The 23,057-nt window shown below is 43.7% G+C and overlaps 1 protein-coding gene across 1 annotated transcript in view; it reads left to right on the top strand.

Annotated features, from left to right (window-relative positions):
• fras1 (Fraser extracellular matrix complex subunit 1) overlaps positions 1-23,057 on the top strand; it is a 173,068-nt gene that overhangs the window by 62,059 nt on the left and 87,952 nt on the right. Inside the window, exons 16-20 of the mRNA XM_076105022.1 lie at positions 12,348-12,491; positions 14,472-14,612; positions 14,703-14,843; positions 14,919-15,086; positions 21,870-22,010. Of these exons, the coding sequence (XP_075961137.1) occupies positions 12,348-12,491; positions 14,472-14,612; positions 14,703-14,843; positions 14,919-15,086; positions 21,870-22,010 (735 nt within the window). The remainder of the gene's footprint in view (positions 1-12,347; positions 12,492-14,471; positions 14,613-14,702; positions 14,844-14,918; positions 15,087-21,869; positions 22,011-23,057) is intronic.

Below are 23,057 nucleotides of genomic sequence, written 5' to 3'. Positions count from 1 at the left end.
ACAGAACTTACAAATCCTCACACACGCACATCCATAGAAAGACATCAAAACCAGGAACACCAACAATAACCAATGCAAAACATCGAGGAGGGGGAGATTCAAATAACAGACAAAATAAAACAAATAGATAAATAAATACATTTATTTATTCAGATTTTAATTTGTTGCATCTTAATCTGGAGACTAATACATCTTAATATGATCTATTCAGGCACTTGCACATACAAACATATGTTTGATAATATCATTAATAGTCACAGATTGCAGATAATACTTTTCATCACTTTTCATATATTTATAAAATGTTTTAGATATTATACAAGTATGACTTCTTTCCACCTATATACATGGATTCATGTCATATTTCTTTTTAAAAAATGGAAGAAAAATGATCGCCAATAATTCCAAATAATCTACATTATTTTAATATATAAATCCATATCTGATCATGCTGTGTATGCCTCGTATGCTATAAATAGAGAGCAAACTGATGTGCATGAAGCCAGATGGATACGTTTGTTCTACCTCCTCTCATACTTCATCTGCTGTCCTGTCTCTTTATATCTCTACGCCTTCTGTCTCCATATATTCTTGTTTGCTCTACTTCTGTTAAATAATCCCATACTTTGCCCCCCAAAAAAAAAGGTGCAAAGAAAGTAAACAAATCACACATCAAGCTGTTTGCAGCGGGGCAGCGAGTGCACAGTTCAGCGAGCCAGCGTCACAGTGTTCAGATAAACTCTGTGTGACTTGTTTTTCTGGTGGATCCGTTCAGGATAACTTTGAGAGGATGTTCAGACTGAATATTTTACCAAGCAATGAAGCAGAGCTCTCTCTCTCTCTGGGAGTCACAGTATTTGTGCGTCACTAGTATTGTGGCTTCGCCAGGAAGTCCTTTTTCTTTAATACTTGCTGAATTCAGAATTGTTTGGAAGAGTTTTGCTGTCTTTTAAAGCGGATATAGAGGTTGCTTCAGATCTGTGTAAAGAATAAGTCTTTATTTTTTACATTTCTTCCAATATTTGTTAAAAACACAGGTTGAAAAACACATTTATACACAAGGAGGAAGGGAGAAAAGCTGTTTTTCTATGATCTAAAAATAAGAAAACATCATAAAAAATCATGTCCACTGAGGCAGCAAGTCAAATGTGTAAGGGCAGGGTGTTCCCATCGACTGTATATAAGAAGTGCACGTGGTGCACGTGACCTATTGGTTTGTGGACTGCGGTTTTGAAGCCACGAGTTCAGCATTTGGCCGACGCCATCTTGGTTTTTTGCAACCAGTGAAGGGAAGTGACTGAGGAGAAGGGACGTAGAGATGCCGTATAGACCTGTCAATCACCGTGTAGCCCCGCCCTAAAGCATCCCCTGCTTTATGGTCTGTTTGACTCTAAATGGACCATAATGTACTAAATGAACATCATGCTGTATTGAAGAAGACTTGAAACTAGAGATTGAGACCATAAACTCATGTTTACAATGTTTACTGAGGTAATAAATCAAGCTGTGGAGTCTGTGAGATAAAAAATATAAAATATAAAATATAAAAGGCCATTTAGTGCCTTACAGAGAGCTGTATGATCTCTCATGTGAGTTGTAGTTGAACCCCTGGCAGCAGCGTTCTGAACGGTCAGTAGTTTAGCAGTGGCTGCTTCTGATGTACAGAACATCACACAGTGAAGACGACTAGAAACAAACACATGAACGAGCTGTGCTGCCTCAGTGGAAGACTCAGCGTCGCCGTTTAGCACAAATGATAAAAGGCAGTTTTGGTCAATGAATTAAAACAAACGCTCAACCAAACGTTATGAAAACCAATTAGCACTTGAAAATTGTTTTTGGAATAGAAAATGAAACACTTGTAGATCCCAGAGTCTTAATTTGTCTTAAGGTTTCTGTTGTTATTTCACTCGACTGAAGCTGAGTGTGTTTTGATGTCATTACTGCAGCATTAAGCTGCCTCCTGTCAGTCACTCACACACACACACACAGGACAAAATCAGAAAAACGACTCTGCAAGGAAATCATTAAAAACAACAAGGCTTTATTGTTAAATCCACCTCTTATCTGTTTGACTTGACGTACGTTAAAGTGCCACATCAGCAAAACGTCGGCCCACCACCTCACAGACCTGGTTCTGACCCGGGACAATACGAACATCTAATGTCAGCATTCTTTTAAACTCTTAACACGTCATTAAAACATAAAGAAATGACTTGTTAAAAAACAACTTTTAGTTTTATTGCATCACGGTGAACATCCCTTTCAGTGAAGGTGTGAGAATTCACCTCAATCTACTTTTTGTGATGGTTCATTATTGCGATCCGTGATAGAATCCAATATCGTTCCATCTCTAGAAGCAACACCTCCCACTCTGCTCTGGAGACGACGACCGGCTGCGTGTCCCAGTGGGAAGCTGTTGAGGGATCGCACTGTTGTCAATGCGCAGGCAACTCCTACCGGTCGGTCAGTCACCTGCATGAAGCGAGCTCCCAGTCAACCGTGGCCTCGTGATAGAACTCTGTACTCTCAGATGAAGAGAGCGACTTCATATCTGAGAAAGGAGAAATGGATTAAAAACATGAATGACATATATATACATTATGAAATCTAAACCAGTCATAGACAGAATAAACATGTGGTTTACAGTGTCAAAAGTGCAAATACATATTAGCTGTGCTTTAGTTTGGGCTAAAATAACTACAGAAGTGGTGTTACTTAAGTACGGAAGTTACGTTACGTCTCCTGGGTGACCCGTCCTCTCCTTGAGACCAGCCCGTCCACTTTGATACTCTACATCTAACTGAAATGGAAGGAGTCTCCGTATGAACGTCTGTCCTTTTGATTCTCTCGACAACCTGTTCATCCGATCGACTGTCGCAGAGAACCCAAAGACAGGCAGCGTCCGGTGTGAAGTTGTTTGGACGAGCTGCAAGCAGAAACACCGGAGGCCAAGCTATTAACCCATTACGACTTGGCAGGTTTTGAATGGGCGCTTCACTAGTGGGATGAAATTAAAACTTCTAAACACACATTTCTTGTTGTGTAAGATTTTAAACTCCAAACCACAGAAGAAGCCCATGAAGGCAGAGACATCATTTAAATGCTACAGCTGACAAAGACACATTGTTGTTCTATAACCTACCAAGAGTCTCTGGAGTCTTCACGCTGCATTAAAAACAAGAAGGGAGGCTCCATCCCAATGCACACCGTGCTAAAGCAGAATGCCCCTAGCGCTCCAAAGTCCGGGCCAGTAAATAAAACCCAGAGGCTCACTGAGCTAAACCCATGTGGGAATGCTAATGCAATCTGAGCAGATCTGCCTGCAGCGAGTGGGGGAGACCTGCTGTGACTCCCAGGGGGGGGGTGATGGGTAGAAAGAGAGAGAGAGAGAGAGAGACAATGTGATTACAGTCCGGTTGTGCAGCTCAATTTCACACCTTAATGAATATCGTCAGGAGGATTGGAATCCCACAGCCTCCCGGTGCACAAGCTCCTCGGCCGGCCTCAGATAGGACACAGCAGCAGCCAGCTCGCCTCCATCCGCCCAGCTCTCTGCACCGTACACACTGCTACCTATACAAACCCACTCCATGCATGTATGCTGCCATACACGCTGGAGGCATCCATTGTAGAATTCCCCTCTCATGCATTAAAACATCTTCCCTGCATTTATATATTTCACTCTCAAATGTTGCACAGCAGTCCACAGCCGTGGTGCATTCATCCCTTCACCTCCTCAGGTGTAACACTGCAGAAATACTTTCTGAGCAGCAGTGGAAAGTGTGAGTCACAATCTGTGGGACTGGTAATCAGGAGGTGGTTAGGGTGGAGCGAACTCTTCTTCCAATGTGTGTTTATGGGGGGGGGAAGACTGCAGGAATGTGGTGGAGGAGACAGAGCAGTCATTAGGGAGCTAGGTGTTTGCAAGGTGCAGGAGACGACTACGGAGGATTATAGTGTTGTTGGCAGAAGACCAGGACCACCCAGAGCCTAGTGCGTCCCCGGAGGCCTCTGTGTGCTCTTTGTTTAAAGCCTCTGGCTCATGACTGAAGGCTTTACTGCGTCTGCTTGTGCGTGCATTCAAAGTCAGCTTGTTAATAATTATGGGAGGCCGTTGTCCTGGAGATATTATTCTTTTCTTTTTGTTTCTGTCGTCCACTTCTGTGTTTTTGTCTTGTTGCATGAGCTGTGCAGCTCCTGACTGGATGTTTCAGTCAAACTTCAGTGTAGAAAACATCCCAATTGTTACAAGTCTCTTCACTTTGAAAACGAAGGCTGTTGGAAATATGAATATTGTTCAGGTGCTGAGTCTTATAAACTATAACTGTGATTTCTGTCTCTCGAAGGACTTGAAACGCTGTTATCGGCTCCCTCTAAAAGTCTTCATCACCTCGTCCTGAACTCCAACATGCAGTAAAGAAGACATTTTAAAGGGAGCGGTTCGCAGTGACAGTAGAAGAACCTCCACAGATGCACATATTAAACTTCCACTCCTCACAGACAAACATCAATCTGGATATGCAGAGATTGATATATTCATATAACGCATGAACGTTTTCTGATCTGCCACCTCTTTAGTTAAGCTCCGCTGGAGTTTAGGCATAACAACATGTAAATTAAAGACAGACAAAGTTCATGGTGATGGAAGAGATTTATTTTATTGTGAAAAGAAAGCGATGGATTTGATGTGGACCAAGGTCTCCAGTGTGCCAAACAGATGACAGGTTCTTTGTTACTTAAGGCCCCGAAACAGATTCACACGGCTCCAGATGAAGTGAGAGAAGCCTGATGACATTCATTTGTTGTCAATCATAAACAATGATTGGTTGTTTGGTTTAAAGCTTCAGCAACCAAGGACAATGTGACAATGTCAAGATTTAGAACCAATGTCTTCCAATCTGACTGCTGCTACGACACAATATGAATGTATCTGCTGAAAACAGATTTACCATACAATTACTTTGCAAAATCTTGTATATATATATACATATATACATATGTATATATATATATATACCTACTAACTCCTCTCTTTGCTAACTTAGTAGCATGAATGCTAACCCGCATTAAGCTGAGTATGTGTCCATAAAGTCTCTTACTCTCTGTGACATTACATGAAGACAACCTTCTTTCGAGGACCACGTTTTACTCCGTTGAACACGCGCTGCTGTTGGCTCTGATGCAACTCTTTTATCCGCGATGACTCCGCCGTTGTCTCGTGACCTCTCATTCACACGTGGCCTGAGAAGAAGAAAGAGCTTTCTGAGGAGAGCCGGTCTCCATTGGTTCTCTGAACCACAAAAGCTTTTGGCCTCGCTAGCTGCCTTTTGTGGGCTTCACAGCGCTGAGAGTCTTTGCTTTGTGAAATCTCTAGACAGCAGTGACAGATTGAATCAATGCCAACTTGATTGTGTCACCCACTTTTTACCTGAATTTTGCATTTTTGTTTGGCTGTGAATGCGGCAGTCAGGAGCCATGAGAACTGCACAAGTTCAAAAGAGCTTATGATAGTCGTATAACCGTGTCCTTTGAGAGTGGGCCGACTCACTGACATAGCTTTCTTATTCAGCTTCACCAACAAGAGGGAACGTTTGAATCAAAGTCTGATCTGTTCACAAGTCAAAGCAACAGTGTGCTACTTTCTCTTTGTGGTGTAATATTAGCCGTATTGTTGTCACGGCCATGTTGGAGATTTAGGCGTGTTGCTGTCAGTGACCAGGTATCAGAAGAAAAACTAAAAAACATTCACATCCAAACCTGATTCCATTCCTATAAACGGGGATTTTACCGAAGAAATATTTATTTCCTCTCCTCTCAAAGCTGCTGTCTTCATGCTCCGTTTAATTGCCGGATCTCTCATCTCATCTCATTTTATCACTCAGAGTTCGGGGGGGTAATCGCGTGCCCCCCCTGTCCCAGAAGGACAGACAGAGGGGGGGGATTATCCGCTGCACCGTGTGGCTGTGCATTCATCTCCACCTCCCTGGTTTATGCAGAGTAGGCTTTAGTGGAGGCTTCTGGCGACCGGCCTGCTGGGATTACATTCGCTGATAACTTTGCGCTTCGAGCTGCACAGAAAAATAAATTGCTTTCCTGCGAAGGGGGCAAGGTAAAGGACGTGTAATCCCCTTGTTGGACACAACCATTTTTGGAGGAGTGTGTGTGCATATATATATATATGTGTGTGTGTGTGTGTGTGTGTGTGTGTGTGTGTGTGTGTGTGTGTGTGGAGTGATCCACTCATAAATGTACAGAAAGATGCACGCTGTGTCTTTTTTTGCTTCATCTGCAATAAGAAAAGTTTAGAAATGTCCAGCATCTCGCTCGCTGTACTGAGAGGAGACAAAGAGACAAAGAGACAGAGAGACAGAGAGACAGAGAGACAAAGAGACAGAGAGAGGACGTCTCACTCCAGAACTAAGAAAGTACCGATAGCAGAACCGGTAACTCGGGACCTTATCGATACTCTCATTTGGAACCTGTTCCCGTTTAGGACCGGGTTTCGAGGGGTATCCCTAATCATGGAGGAGAAGGAGAAGAAGAAGAAGAAGAAGAAGAAGAAGAAGAAGCAGATGAGGTCAGCTAGAAAGAGACGCATTAAAATTGAACAGATGAAAAAAAAAAAAGCTTGAGAGAAACAGAGACACTCACACAGAGAGAAAGTGAGATGACAAGAAATCCAGAAAGGCCAGAGACTGAGGAGAGAGAGAGAGAGAGAGAGAGAGAGAGAGAGAGAGAGAGAGAGATGCACAACTTCAGAAGCTGAGAGAGAGAGAGAGAGAGAGAGAGAGAGAGAGAGAGAGGATGGACAGGGAAATGATGGCAATGAAAGAGGAAGGTGCTGAGGAGTACGAAGATTGAAAAGTGGGCCAGGAATGTATTCCAGCTGTCATTCCAGCTGTCACAGTGGAGGGTTTCTAACTTTAACCCTTCTCACACAGAACTGAACAGGAAACTTTACTCTGCTGTTTGTCGTTAATTTAAGTCCATATTTGGCTCTCCAAATCATGTCTACTTTACTGCCATCTATGTTTCAGAGCTTCATACACCAGTTTAGATGACACCCTTCCCTCCCAGGCAGCCCCTAGTTTGCATGCATGTCTGAGCAGTATGAAGATTCACTTGCAGAGAATTGAAACCTTTTCCAAAACAGTTTTCATTGACCGTTTTCATCGCGTCGTTGCGTCGCGTCGTTGCGTCGCGTCGTCGCGTCGCGTCGTTGCTGCTTCACGTCGCTGCTTCACGTCGCTGCTTCACGTCGCTGCTTCACGTCGCTGCTTCACGTCGGTTGTTGTCGCCTCACACTACAGTTGCAGAGGTTAAATAAATGGTGATGGTTTTGAGTTCTTTTGGAAAATGTCGACACTCGAGAGTGATGTGTGAAATAGTTTTCAGCAGCTGACTTTCTCATTTTCAAAGTTGGAGTTCACACCGTACTTGACGTACCAAGAAGGAAAACATTTTTAGAACTCGCATGCTGAATGTGATCATAAATAAAGAAATATATATTCGCTTTGATAGATTTATTGATAAGTCTCTTAAAGTTGATTTGAAACACGAAGCTGTTTGGAAGAAAATCAATCTAAAAAGTGATTGTAGACTTTAAAACGTAACAGTGACAGTGATGTTCATGATTTGTAGTCGATAGGCTGAAACATGCAAAAGCACCAGCGTAGTTCTTCACCTACTGTCAGAGATTTAAATCCCATGCTGATAGAAAAGAGCCATTTATCCACCCACAGTAAAATCACTGTGAAAAAGTCACTGTGGCTGGTGATTGGTGGTAATTATTCACCCTGAATGTGAAGAGGAAAGAAAAGCAAAAAGGGAAGTTGAGAGAGAATGAGAGCGCAACAAAGAAAAGGCACAGTTTGATTCGTTGTAAATGTACAGCGGGACTCATTCCGTAGAGGCAGTTTAAGTTTGCACACATTCTAAATAATGACACACAACACAGACAACAACATATGCGCACGATGCACCACAGGCTGCACACACTTGGGGTTGCAATGCATTTTATAATACAAATCTCCATTTCTTTCCAGGCGCTCTTTTAGTCACCCCATGTGTGGCCCTTTGCTGAAGCCGTGTGCATAGCAGGGGGGGAAATGCAGCGAGACTAGATGGAGAGAGAGAACAATAAGAAAGAGAAACACAAACACATCTGTGTGGATGAGATAAACAAAACTTCAATTAAACTGTCACACTGAGAAGGTGAGAGAGCGCGTATCTCTTCTTAAGCGGCACAATTCTCTTAATTTGTTATTTGATAATACGTCTTTAGCGCATATCTTACATTTAAATACACAAAGTCTTCAATCAGGCTGATTGTGATAGAGGCCTGATGTTACTGAGGGAATCAGAACAGGCAGTTGTCTCTGTGTCGTCGCTCCTGCGCGTCACAGTAAATTAGCATAAAGTTGAACATTTCCTTGGTTCCTCCAGGTTCCTCCAGCGCCATGATGCTATTTTGAGAATCCTTCCCACAGTGAATGACAGTCGCACATCGACCGTTTGAGTCGATGTGTGTGGACCGGTGGCAGACCGTCGCAGTCATCAGCTTCCCTCGTTCAACAGGATGAGACTTTAATGAGCTGCCTGGACGTGAAAACGATGGACGTGGCAGTAACTCTCCAATCAGAGCCAAGTATCTAAATGACCTGCTTTCCACAGAACACAAGCTTTCATGTTTTGTAAGCATTTCAAGTCGGCCACTCTTTTTGGTCACTTTCAAAGATCTTACCGCCCAAATATCTTACCGATTGGATCCGATTTCAGGCTGTTGAAGATGTTCAAGTCTGTGAAAGTCTCTCCTCGAGGTTTGTGAAAAGACAAAGCTGGTTTTTTCTTCTCTAAATAGTCTCAAAGTGGTAAATTTCACCCTAAAAATCTAATATTTTTTCTCATCATATGGTCTAATTTAATAACAAATTGTATCAAAGTTTTCCTGCTAAATCGAAAGATAAATAACAACAACAGAGACTCAGGTGCACGGCAGAAATTCAGCGATGCCAAAAAGCTCCGAATGCAAAGCATCAAGGGAAATAAAACTGAAATGAAATATGTCAAAAAGGACAAAACTCAGTTGGAAGTAAAGCGTTTGTGGTGGTGAGAGGAATACGTGTTTGTATGATGTTTTCCCCTGGTTAGAGGATAAAGAGATGCATGCAGAGAGGGGGAGCGGAGATATGGACGGTGTTACCTGAGGAGCAGCAGGGAATCAGGAGATTTACCATCGCGCTGCTCGCCAACAACTTCTGGCGATAACACCTTTTGGTTAACTTCTGGCGTCTTCCTTTAATTGAGTGAGATTTTAATCAGCATTTCTTGAATGGTGCTGATTAAATTAATTACACTCTCCTCCGGGGAATATCCCCTCGTCCTGCTGCGCTTTACACCCTAATGAAACCACTTTCTAATGAATCGCCCTCACTTCCCTTCCTCTACCTTTATTTTTATACCTTTGACTTGAGGAGCATGCGGAATATTCGACACTCTCCAAACGAAATACTTGCAGAGATCCAAAGAAAACCAATAAGAATGTGAAGGGTTATTACAAGGCTTTGTAGAGCTTGAGAACAATTCAGTTTACTGCACATTTGTGGAAGAACTGCCAGGGTTCACAAACCCTCTGGAGCTCCTCAAGGAACCTTCATGGGCTCTCCTAAGATTGTGTTTTGAAGAAGCCCTTGAAGCTCACAGCTATTTGCGATGTCGTGCTCACTGGGGTTCATAAAAAGCTGTGATATTATAATATACTCTTTGCAGATATTGTTCTGACTTTACAAACAAACACCAACTCATTGCCAATCAAACGTCTGCCTTCTGTTTCCCAAAGATCTCTTTATTTCTTTTTATTTTGAAGCTTGTGCTCATTCAAATGTACCTGCAGATTAAGAAAGAGGAACTGAAGTGGGTACTAAGTGGTCCATACTGGATGTAACCACTTTACATCTGATACTAATACATACAATTGTGAGGAGGTCAGGTATCAGCAATGAAATCAAATCAAATGTACAGCTTATACAAATGATAAGCTTCAAGGCCGGGATTGATTTTTTGGGGGGTTTTAAGTGCTCTGAAAAGGTAACAGGGAATAATTTTGATCCACAACCAGAAGCATTACTCAGCAGCTTCCTCTAACAACCCTTACATGAACAGGAAGGACATTTGACAGCACAGCCAGAAGTGTCTAACACCGAGGAAGCTTCAACACAACAATTTAGATTTCATAAAAAGGCCACAAGTCACCTAACTGGTTTTTGGATCCATGCAAACAACCCCTGAAGATAAGACAAGACCAAGACAAGACCAAGACAAGACCAAGACCGAGACAAGACCAAGACAAGACCGAGACAAGACCAAGACAAGACCAAGACCAAGACAAGACCAAGACAAGACCAAGACAAGACCAAGACCAAGACAAGACCAAGACAAGACCAAGACCAAGACAAGACCAAGACAAGACCAAGACCGAGACAAGACCAAGACAAGACCAAGACCGAGACAAGACCGAGACATGACCGAGACAAGACCAAGACCAAGACCAAGACAGTAAAATAACAATTATTAAGCGTAAAATAAATAATACTGACACCATTGCATAATAGCAATAAGAGTAAGGTAAATTAATTAAATAAAAATACAAAGTGTATAAGAAGTGAAACTACCACCAGTGCTGATGACTAATGTTAAATAAAGTGTCTTTGAAGAACATTTTTAGGAAGGATTGATGGATTTATGAGGTGCTTCCACAAACCTCCGACATCCCAGGGTTCCTCCAGAAAGGAACACATTGTTCAGATGTTAGAAGAACCTCTGAGGGACCTTTACACTTTATTTAGATCATAATGGGAACAACAGCAACATGTGAAAACAACATCTGATATAGATATTCTAACGCACATGAACTCTGTGTGGAGGTGATCCATGAGGAGCATTTTTGTTGTTCCTTAATGTGCGTTTCATTCGTGGAACAGGACGGCAGCAGCAGCAGCAGCAGCAGCTTGTGAATGTGTGGTGAAGTTGTGAAGTAAACAGCGTCGTCGGTGCCAGAGAGCCGGCTGTATCAGAGCCAGCGTAGTCACTGCACTCCTGTGCTTTCTGTCTCTGTTTCTGTGGCATCTGCTGTCAGACTGACGGCCGCCAGGAAGTCAGCTGTTGTTACACCAGTTTGTGTTGAAATGGGTTTTTGTGGAGCTTCTATTTGTTCACACTAACAGAGAGAGATTGTGGTCTTATTCTACCCAGACCTGGTCTTATTCTACCCAGACACACACACACACACACACACACACACACACACACACACACACACACACACACACACACAGCACCCTGTAAGGAAACGACCGGCTTCCTCAAAGGTTGGCGAATGAGGCACTATCTTATTAAATATGTGCTCATTTTTATATATTTTCAGAACAGAAATGAGAACATTTAATAAAGCCATTCTCAGAAGTATTGTTTCATTTTGTTGATATATGAGAGTGAAAGTTTAGAGTCTTTGTATCACTCCATACATCTGACAATACTGTCAACAGACATCAGAAAACAGCATGTTTTTAGTACTAAATGTTGTATAAATGAGTCATGAGGAATGAAAGAGTGAAGTTTGGTGAATGTAAGAGCTGCTGAAGTGGAGATTTATCATCAGAGTCTGAGAACAAACTCATTGAGAGGAAACGTCCTTTAAAGAGACGTTTAGTTACATTACAGACATTTAGAGACTCTACAGGTGAACACATGAACTCATAGATATCACCATGAAACTTCACCACTTCATTACTCACATTAAGAGGAGGATTTATTCTATTACAAGTTATGTTTAAATATGCAAATGAGGCATTATCTAACGGTAACTGTTGGTGATTTTAGCAGAAATCTACAGACGCAAACAGACAAAGTAGTAAAATAAAAACCTGAATGTGTGTTTTGGATGTTTTCTCTCCACTAGTCTGAAAGAAGACGTGTTATGGAAGCAAAATAGCCCAAAATAGCCCAATGCATATAAAGCAATATTTTTGCCTGGGGGGTCTCGCCTTCGGACTATTTCACACTGACGATACACAGTAAATACCACAACAACAGTTTCCTCTCAGGTACAGTGTGTCTCATCATCATCTGTCGCCGTGCATTACATGAATTCTCTTACACACTTGTGCACATCCCCCCCGATCAACATCTCTGAACCCAACACTGCTCTAAACTCTCATGTTCTACATATTTCTCCTATTTCTTTAGGTTTCTTTGTCCGTATTCTTTGTATTTCCTCTTCCTATGTTTATTGAACAAAAACAGACAAATTCTAAAGACAGACATCATTTCCCTGTTCTTCCCACCAGGCTGTGACGGGTCCTGCTCAGAGTGCCGCGGGCCGACCCAGCAGGAGTGCGTGTCGTGCTCGGACCCGGCTGCCTTGCTCAAAGACGGGGAATGTGTTCCCGACTGTGGCGCCGGCTTCTACAGTGAAGAAGGCGTCTGCTACGGTAAAGTTGACCCGTTTACACACTGTTAAATAAAACAGAAGGTGTGTCATTGATGTGTAGCAGGTTATCTTTTTATCAGTATTTGGATTTTAGGAATAAGAGGAATACTCCCACCGGCCCTTTAACCCAACACACACTCATGTGAATCTAAACAATCTTTATTTTAAAGATAAATATCGTCTTTAACCTGAATTATCTACTTCAATTACTAGTTTTCTGTGTTTCCCAGAATCCCCTCAAAACAGACCCATAAACATATCACATTCAGCCTCACAGAGAGCACATCCCGCACTGCATTCTGGTCTATTTCCTGCACTAATGGGACAGTCGGGACAGTCGGGTTCATCTGTAATACAAAGTAAAGGCTTTTCAACGGAGCATCTTCAAATTGCAGAAGGCTCTCAGGTAAATCTGCTGTTACATATAATTCTGCTGCACAGAAAGTATTTCAATGTGACGGCCTTTAGTCGGCATGTTTGCCTTTAATTATCCTTAGAAATAGGAAGAGTGGAGTTTCATTCTAAATCCTTAAAATGTCTGAAAATAAACATGTCGGGTCTGATTTCTGAGAAATAGGCTAAAAAGAATAAAGCACAATTCATTCATCGTCAATAGGGCTGCAGAACGTGTGATATTAAAGGTGATCCGTCTGCAGCGTGTTCCCTCTGCAGCCTCACTTCATGACGAGGGAAAGTTGATATTGAAACAGAGAAATGAAGTGTCACAGAATGTGCCAAGGCTGAGAAGAGAAAACACAACCTGAGACGATGAGCGGTTGAGTGTTGGCGGTCAACTGGAGGTGAAGGCTTGTTTGGGCTCGTGTTGTTTTTTTTTAGCCTCCCTGTGGAGCTTCTTGCCAGCGCCGACTCCACACGGTGCTAAAGCGATGAAGTCAGCAGTAGTCAGAGTTAGAAAACAAACAATAAGAAAGATACAGTAGGCTAATTAGCAGTTCTCTCTCGCACTAATGAGGATCCAGAAGCTCTGTGAATAAGGAGATCCTGCATGAATATGGATGGTTTCTATTTCTGAGTGGTAAGATGAAGACGAGGCCAGACGAGGCTCCCTCCTTCGGGGAGACGGTGAGCTGAGCTCCTTCTTTTTGGTTAGAGCCACCCGGAGGGGTCGATGAGGGAGCCTCCTCAACTCCTCCGGCTCACGAGGAAGACTTGAAGCACTCAGCGAGGAGCCTGCTCTTCTTTAGGAAATGTCAGAAACCTGGGAAACTTTCTGGGAAAAAGGTCACATCCATTAGAACTTGCCAGTGTGTTGCTTTGAGGTCTGGTTTTAAATGTCAACACCCGGAGAGAGAGCTGAAGGGTTTTTAACTTCTCCGTTTTCCTCCGCGGGCTTCCTGGGTTAGATTTGACAGCTTTGCTTGTTTATGTCCCCTCCGGCATGCCGTAGGAATACCTCTCACTGATTTCAGCCTCCGTTTAGATGGAGGCAAAGATCTGTCTGAGCATGTGTGCGTGACAACAGGTCATGTCAATGTGGAAGTCTACACACACACACACACACACACACACACACTTCATGCTCCCTAAATAAGTTCACTTTGTTTTCTGGACACATTCTGACTGTTTTTTAACTCAACTTTTTATCACTTTTGAATCTATAACGATAGCAATACTTTAACAATTAAAACATAAAGTTGGACTGACTTCCTCGGTGGTTCTCAATAAAAAACCTTTTTCAGTTTCAAAAAACCTCCGGTCGCACCGAACGTTGAACTGTTAAACTGTTAAAAATAAATTGGTTCTGTACCAAAAAGTTGGTTTCCAGCTGGAACCAAAAAAAAGCAGCTTTTTAACGACATCACACGTCGTGCTTTAAGAACGCTTGAGTTGATTGTTGTTGTGTTTTTTTTAGATGTGGGCACAAACAGGCCTGATTGCAGGTATCGATTGACTGGAGAAGCGTAGGTCCTACTTACGGTGTTATCTGGTCCATTAACATTCACACGCTTCGGTTTCACAGCCTGTGATTCGTCCTGTGCCTCCTGTTTCCCTGACAACCCCATGTGCATGAGCTGTCTGCCGGGGACTGCCTTGCATCATGGGAAGTGTATTTCCCAGTGTCCAGCTCAGCATTACCTGGACAGCCACAGCAGATGCAGAGGTAGGTCCGCTCTCCAGCACAAAAAGACCTTTAAATGTGTAACCATGAAGAAGAGAACGTGTTAACCGCCTTCAAACCGACTCTCTTCAGCCTGCCACAGCTCCTGCGCCTCCTGTTGGGGCTCCTCGGTATCCCAGTGTACCTCGTGTCCAGGTGGGCTCCTGCTCCACCAGGGCCAGTGTGTGGAGGCCTGTGGGGAGGGGCTCTACTCCCAGGACGACACCTGCCACAGTAAGAGCTTAAACCAAAGCTTACTTTAAGATCGTACAAGTAAATACATGACCCTTTCACGTCCCCTGCTTTCAGATTGTCACCCCTCCTGTCGCTCCTGCGTGGGACCGCTGGCCTCGGACTGCGTCCAATGTCCGAAACCAGCGGAGGCCCTCCTGCTGCAGTCCGCTCACCTGCAGCACGGTGTCTGCACGTCCGGGTGTCCTGCACGCAGCTTCCCGGACTACATGCATACATGCAGAGGTGAGTGCAGGAGGTTTCATTTCCTCCTTCATTGTAGAGGATCAGCAGCTGTGAGGGTGAGCCGGCGCTGTCTCTGCCTCCTGCTGAGAGCTGTTAACTAGTTAACGAGCTAATCAGCAAGTCCATCACGAGTCACTGTGGGTTTAAAAGCCGATCGGGTGACACTGATGTTGTTTGTTCAGGCTCAATGAAAGCCGGCGAACAACAAGCAAGCAGCTTATCTCGGTGCACGCGGGCTGAAATAACGAGTGATTAATCAATCAGTCGATGAGTGAACAGCGTTTTTATGAATTGATTATCCTTTTTAACATTTGATTGTTTGAGCTTCTCTCTTGTGACGATTTTTTTTAAGTTCTGGAAACTTGCAAAGAGCATTTGTCTGAAGTTTTGGACATTTTATAGATCGAACAATTAGTTCCTTAATAAAAAACAAAATCAATGGAGTAATCAGTGATGAAAATAAACATTAGTTGCAGCCAAATGTTAAGTGAATTTCCGGTTTAATACTGGCTTTTTACATTTATTTTAAATTTCGCTCACAGAGTAAACAGAATCGATCAGAAGTTAAGAGAAAACTTAAAAAGGGAAAAGTATCTTTTATTGCTGAAATGAGTAATTAGTAGTTTACTGCAGGATGTGAGGAACATATATATATATATACGTATATATATATATATACGTATATATATATATATATATACGTATATATATATATATATATACGTATATATATATATTGTGCAGCCCTAGTAGACTGTAGATTTAGTGCAGCTGTTACAGCAACATGCTGTAGCTCTAAGAGTTTCCTCTCTTGGACATTTTGGCACAAAACTCAAAGTTTATTCTTGATTTGGTGTTTGGAAGGTATGCAGAGTAGTGTGTGTGTGTGTGTGTGTGTGTATGTGTGTGTGTGCGTGCGTGCGTGTGTGTTTGTGTGTGTGGAGACACCTGATTAGGTTGTTTGTGAGTGTGAAATTGTGCGTGTAACAGGCTCATTTTTAAGGTTGGTTTTAGGTTTGAGGGGATAGTCTGTCAAGTGAGAATAATTATCACCCGCCTACCAACACACACACACACACACACACACACACACACACACCACCTCCTTGCCAGACAGCCAGGGGATGGTTTTTTTGTGTTTTTTAATGAAGTGGGACGACAAGGAAGAGGAGAAGGGAGATGAAAAGACTGATCGGTTTTCTTTACCTCCCTCGTACCGTCTAACCGTGTGCTGTGAAATTCTATCCATTTAGCCGCTCGCCCATCGTCTCTCCTCCCTCCTCAGTCTTTGTACCCAGCGACCATCCTGCAGTCGGTGTTATCGGCAGACAGGAGGGTATTTGTTCTACCTGCTGTCTCTTCGTGGAGCCGAAGCCAACGCTGGCGTTTTGTTCGGCTCACTTCTCGTCGGCTCTGAGCTGAAATGAGATCAAGCTGCTGCTTACGTTCAGGTTGAATGTACTTCACAGACTGTGGAGTGCATCGGTGAGAGTGGTTCTGATAGCATGAGATCTTGAATGTCTCCAGGAAAGAAGGAGGTTGTTTCTCTAGATTTTCATGAATAGAATTTGTGTATTTTATCTTTTCATTTTCATTTTTTTGAGTAGTTTAGTCTTGTTTGTTTTTGGTGATGCTACCTTACTACCACCAAGGAGGTTCTGCTTTCTGGTTCTGGTTTCTTGTTTATGTTTGTTTGTCAGCAAGATTATAGAAAAACTACCGGCACGACTTTCATTCAACTTGGTGGAAGAGTGAAGCATTGTGACAAAAAAACATAAAGTGACATAAACATGGAAAATCGACGTAAAGACAATAACATAGAGCAGTTACGATGACGTACTGTAGGTAATTCAATGAAAAGAATCCGGGACTATAGATATAATTAGATTGGGTTACGTAGAGTGTGTGTGTGTGTGTGTGTGTGTGTGTGTGTGTGTGTGTGTGTGTGTGTGTGTGTGTGTGTGTGTGTGTGTGTTTGTATAAGAGGCAACAGTATACGGCTGAGAGTCTATGAGATGTGAAAGACAAAAGATGTAGTCCAGTGTTAATAAATATATATACGCTTCAACAGCAATATCCTAATAATAATAATAATAATAACAATATATTTACATGTCATTATATTATGTTCATATCATAATCATCATAATAATAATCATAATAATTCATAATTTAAATGAACTATTATTTATCATAAAAGCCTGAAACTGAACAGAAGATATTTGGTTATTTTTTTTTCTGCCTTTCTCACTTCTTTGACTTCAGCGTGACGTACGAGACATGAGGAGTTTGAAGACAAGGCAGGTTGCATTCTGGGTAGGTTTAATGGGCTTTCCCACGGCTTTGCAGATAAGTCCTCAGCGTCTGCTCACAGCTGTGCTACAAGCAGCGAGGACTCGTCAATTACAGGGCGCTCTGAAGGAAAGTCTGCACGGCTTCCTGGATTCCTGAAGCTCGGGAACATTGTAATTTGTTGCTGCTGTTGTCGGTACTTTTCGCCCCCCCCACACACACACTTCCTGTGCTGTTTCCTTTGTGAAGAAAGTGAGCGGGTCTCGAAAATCGCAGTTTGCCGCCTCTCTTTGGAGACACAAAATTATTCTGCTTGACGCAAATTATTTATCATGCTTTTTTACCTCCTGAATAATGGATCTGTGCAGCCTCTGGGCTCCTTTCTTTCACAATACAGAAAGTCAAATTCCTCACTTTGTGTCACACTTGAGCAGCCTGCAAATTAAATGTATGAGTCATGAGTCTCTGCATCGCTTCAATTCTAGGAAACTTGAGCCCGAAGCCTTGTCGGTCGTAGCTGATCCGTCTCCTCACAACAGTTTACTTTCTGTAAGTTCAGAGCGGGGCCGGGCCCCCGGAGCAGATTCACTTACTCTACCTGGAATAGCCGTTAGCTGTTATTGGATTCCCTTAATCCTGCTGGAAGAGACAATCTCAAATCGATGCGTAGTAGTTGGGTTAGAGCGTCCTGTAACACCCATTCATCGACGTGATCGCAGGGGACCAACACTGAGCCAATACAGGGGGGGGGGGGGGGGGGGGTTAAATTAAAGGCTGTTGTTACTCAATGGAAAGTCTGGCAAAGCAAACATTCTCACTGACTACAGAGACAGAATCAAAGCACAAACACCTGATGAACCAGCAACAGGAGCAGAAAAGCAGCTGTAAAGGACGCTTAACGTTGTTCCAGTGCAAGTGAGCACTTCTGTCATTTACCTGGGTTCATCAGGCTCTGGACTAGTCTTAGATTAAATGACTCCTCGTTGGTGCGACCCAGGCTTAGACTGCTAACGTCACGTCACGCTCTGCATCTCTCTCTACGTGTTTGATGTTGTGTGCTCGACTTGTTTCAGTTATGGCTTACAAGCGACGAAGGGAATCGGCCAATAAAAACCCGTTTATGTACTGAGCAGCGTTTTCAGTCATGTGATTTGAGTTATGTCTCAGCAACATCTAAAAAAATCAGATATTGGATTTGTGCCTTTGTCCTGCTCACGCTTTGGAAACAAATCTTTGTAAAAAAACAGAAAAAGAAAGAACATTGGATTAGAACTGCTTGTCTCAGCACAGAGTCACGTTGTTCATCAGGCAACATGTCCGCCGCTTCTCTTTCACCCCTAAACCTCCTAAACGAGGCTCGACACAGCGATCCCAGGGTCAGCGGGATAAACGACGAGTCATCAAAGCTCCACTCCACAGAAACACAGAGTTCTTCCATTCAGCAAAGGTTTCCCTCAGTGGAGCGTCAGTGGGTTCAGGTGTTTGGATGGGAACAATGGAGGCTGTTGTACAAGTGTGCGTGTGTGTGTGTGTGTGTGTGTGTGTGTGTGTGTGTGCGTGTGTGTGTGTGTGTTAGAGTAGCTCTGGCAAATACTCAGACCTCCTCAGCAGCTACTGTCCTGAAGCGGGGGAGGACGGCATGTAAACATGCACATTAGACTCTCACACACACACACACAGTGAGTGGGTCTGAGCTGACGAGCTGTCAGGAGTCTGAGAGCAGGACTGAAAGACAAAGCCGACCTCCTCTGCAGTCTGCAGCCCTCCGGTGCAGACAGAGATAGTCGGTGTGTAGGAGGTTCGATGCCGCTCCGTCGACAGGTCGAGCCGCAAGCTCACCGGCGCTTACAGGAAGTGTCAACACGCACCTGAGCTGTGCTGGATGATGTCAGAGACATGGAGAGCCTCTGAGCCTTTTAAACTGCACTGTTGTTTGTGTGTTTGGGGGAGACAGGAGCCACAAAATGAGATGAAAGGTTGATATTTTATAAGACAAATCATGCAGGTGAAGTAACGGTGGTACGTGATGGTTTACTGTCCAGGGCGGGCCTACCTTGTGATTGACAGGTCTCTACCAGAGACGTATACGGCATCTCTACGTCACTCATCCGCATTCCAAATATGGTCACTTCCTTTGACTGATTGCAAAACCCAAGATGGCGACGCCCAAATTGAGGCTTCATAACCTGTCACAGTCCACAAACCAATGGATGAGGTAACGACGACTACGTCCACTTCTTACAAACAGTCTGTGGAGACCCAGAGGGCAGCTGCTGTTTCCCTTCTGAACTTGACCGCGATAGTTCGTTTAGTTAGTGTTCTGTCATAGAAGTGGTCCGGACTTCTAGCGCACCACAACTCAATGCTATGACACTTCAGAGGAATGAGATGCGACCCTCCACTCGTGTTTCTGCCTGTGTTGCTCGCGGACGATGATGCAACGATCGGCCCCGGTACCGTTACCGGGAGGGTCGTTTGGAGGAAGACGTTAAGGAGCGCTCCCATCCCCCAAACTAAATCACAACCTCATCGACAGCTCCTCCGCCTCATATTATGAGCCCATCAGCACAAAACAAAGTAATGAATCCGATCCTCTGAGGCGCGTGCACCAGACAATGTGCGATGAGAACGCCTGCACACGCGCCTGAATCTGTGTATTGCAGGAATCAATGTGTGCTCTCCGCCCACCGCAACAAATTAGATAACCAAGATGCAATAAGAGAAGGAGAGGCTGGCTATCGTTCTTCTTCTCTCCTCTTATTTATGAAGTTTGACATGAAGCCTGTTCAACTCGCCTCTGAGTGTTTGTTTTTCTGCTGGTGATATTAAGGTTTGTGTAAACTGCGTTTATGAGCGTTTGTTGTGTGTGTTTTCATGGATGTACACACTTGTTGTTGTGGTAACTTATAGTCCGTCTTATCATCTCAGCCAACCATTAAAGTTGCCACATTTCTGGGAGGAAGAAGGGGATTATGGGTACAGGCGGCTGTGAAGGAGGTGGGCGATGATTGACCGCTTCGACTGACACTGTTGTGACTTTTCAAGGTCCTCGCTCTGACGCTGAGGTGTTCCCATGGGGTAAATGTTTTCTGTATGGTTGACACACACACACACACACACACACACACACACACACACACACACACACACACACACAGTAGATGGTGACAGGCCCTTTGTCTCTCATCCCCACCGACGCCACCAGCAGGTCGGCTCATGGCTCCTCTAGCGCCGCTCAACTATTTGCCAAAATAGTGCAGCCAAAGCAGACATCTAGAGCTGCACAAAAGGCCTGTTTCAGGGCAGCACTGTGTGGGGGGGGGGGGATGTGTGTGTGTGTGTGTGTGTGTGTGTGTGTGTGTGTGTGTGTGTGTGTGTGTGTGTGTGTGTGTGTGTGTGTGTGTGTGAGAGAGAGAGGGGGCATGTAAGGGAAGGGTGAACGACACAAGAAGCACAGGAATGTTGCAGCAGTGGCCAAACCCTCGTCAGATGAAGCTACATTTAGAGTTCGACAGATCAAAGCTGCGTTAAGGAGCAGCAGAAAACACAACTATGAGTAGAACATTGACGTTGTTAAATGTTGAAAGTCAATCTTTGAACTTCAATCTGAATTTTGTTGTGCAGCCCTTTTGTACAAAGACAAATAAAGTAACCTTGTAAAGAAATGCAGCACAAACATGTTTGTACGCTGTGATTCTTCTGCATCTTCATTGTTGTATAGCCGGCTGATCCCAGGCCAGTAAGACCGCACTCAAAACAACCTTAAAGGGTTTTTTGATCATTAAATCGCCGTCATTGTAACATTTGGTCCAAAAACCAACCTCTTGAGTCTCGTTCTGTCTTCAGAAGCTCGATCGATATTCAGGATATCACACAAAGCTGCTCGAGGATCCTTTTGTAGCTCCGCTCTGAGAAAGTGGGCAGAACCACAATCTGCTCTTTCATTTCACTTCATCCAGCGTTGGATTTAAAACCTGCACACGCTCTCATTCTCTGTCCCATGATGGAACAACATGAATATTGAGCAACCAGTGACGTCGATATTAATTTGACTGTGATTCAGGTGTTTAATTGGGATGAATTGTAAGTGTAAGTGTACAGTTGTACTGAATGATTGTGCCCTCATCTATCTGTTGATATGTGCTGGTAGACTGTAGTCTGTGTAGTTGTTAGTGTGATGGAGACCATGTCATGGTGTTGCATGTAAATGAATGACTTCAGATGGAAATCAGCTAAAAGTTAAATCGTTTCTGCTCATTCGGAGATGAATGTTTTGTGTTCTTTAATAAAGAAAAAAGCTTATGATAATAAAAATAATAACACTTTCAAAACCTAAAAACAGTGAAGTAATAAATCAGTGGCATCGCTCTCTGAGAAGGTAAACATCAACATGACAGGACGCTCCTGGTTAAGTAGTGAGGCGGCACAGTTGAGGAGCGAGCATCCTCTTCTGTCTGTGGTGAATATAAAATGAGCCGTCTGTGTCCTCAGAGTGTCATCCCTCCTGCTGGCTCTGTACCGGTTCATCTGCAGACAACTGCACAGCCTGTCTCTCCCCGTCCTGCCTGCACGAGGGCCGCTGTGTCCCCACCAGCCCACAAGGCTTCTTCATCCAGAGCAACCTGTGCGAAGGTGAGAGCACACACACACACACACACACACACACACACACACACACACATTCTTAGTCTTAACTTGAGCACACACATTTACACGATGCATCCTCTTGTTCCTGACAAAACCGTAACCCTAAAACTCTCATGCAGCCCTTTGAAGAAGTGAGGACTGGATGAAATGTCCTCACTTCATGAAGATGTCCTCCTTTAAGGTCAGAAGCTGGTCCTCACAAAGATAGCTGTGCAAGAGCAGCGCAATAGTAGAAGTAGCAGTAACACAGTGTAGAAATACTCACAAGTAAAGGTCTGCATTCAAGATGACTGTGAGGAGCTTTAAACTGGTCCTGAACCTGGTCTGGTCCTGGTCTCAGTGTAGTCCTGGTCCTCTATCAGACCTCCATCAGTAAACGAGACCATCAGAGAGAAGATGGTCTGTTTCTATAGAGTTATTCTTGATGCTCGCCCCCCCCCCCCCTTCTATGAGCCACCTTGTTAATGAAAATCCATTTGCTCTTATCTCCCATTCATTACATCGGCTCGGTTTGAAGCAACACGACCCCTCCCAGCTCCCGTCTACCAGCACACAGAATCTTTATAGTTCATCTTGAGAGAGACAGAAACCTGTTGTCATTGAATCCCTTCATACATTATCTTTATTCCTCCAAACTTTGGCTGAGTAATTGAAATGGCAGACGCAGACGTAAGGAAGAGCGATGGGCTCAGACTCCGTTTCCCTCCGGGACTTCAGAATAAATAGGGCCCGTTTGCTGAGTTGGCCTGGACTCCTTCGCTGCTGATTGGCTCATTAGAAAGCTTACCCAGATGCCCTGAAGAGATATTGTATTCCTGTCCTCAAGAGAGTGAACTTTCACCACAAAGTTTAGATGCTGGTGACTTCTTCATGCTTTGCAATACGACACAGCGCGAAGTTAAAGCTCCATCGATCAATACTTTCATATCACGGCGATGGATCCAATGACTCTGAGTAATGTGAAAGGTGCTGCTCGTAATAACAAAGCCACAAACAGTTATCGTCAACTCTGCGGCTCCACGGAGCTGTTTA

This window comes from Anarhichas minor, unplaced genomic scaffold (assembly GCF_050575085.1).
Source record: "Anarhichas minor isolate MPS153535 unplaced genomic scaffold, ASM5057508v1 ptg000030l, whole genome shotgun sequence".
Lineage (NCBI taxonomy): Eukaryota > Metazoa > Chordata > Actinopteri > Perciformes > Anarhichadidae > Anarhichas > Anarhichas minor.
Note: the sequence above shows the minus strand (reverse complement) of the source record. Positions and strands in the feature narration are given on the sequence as shown.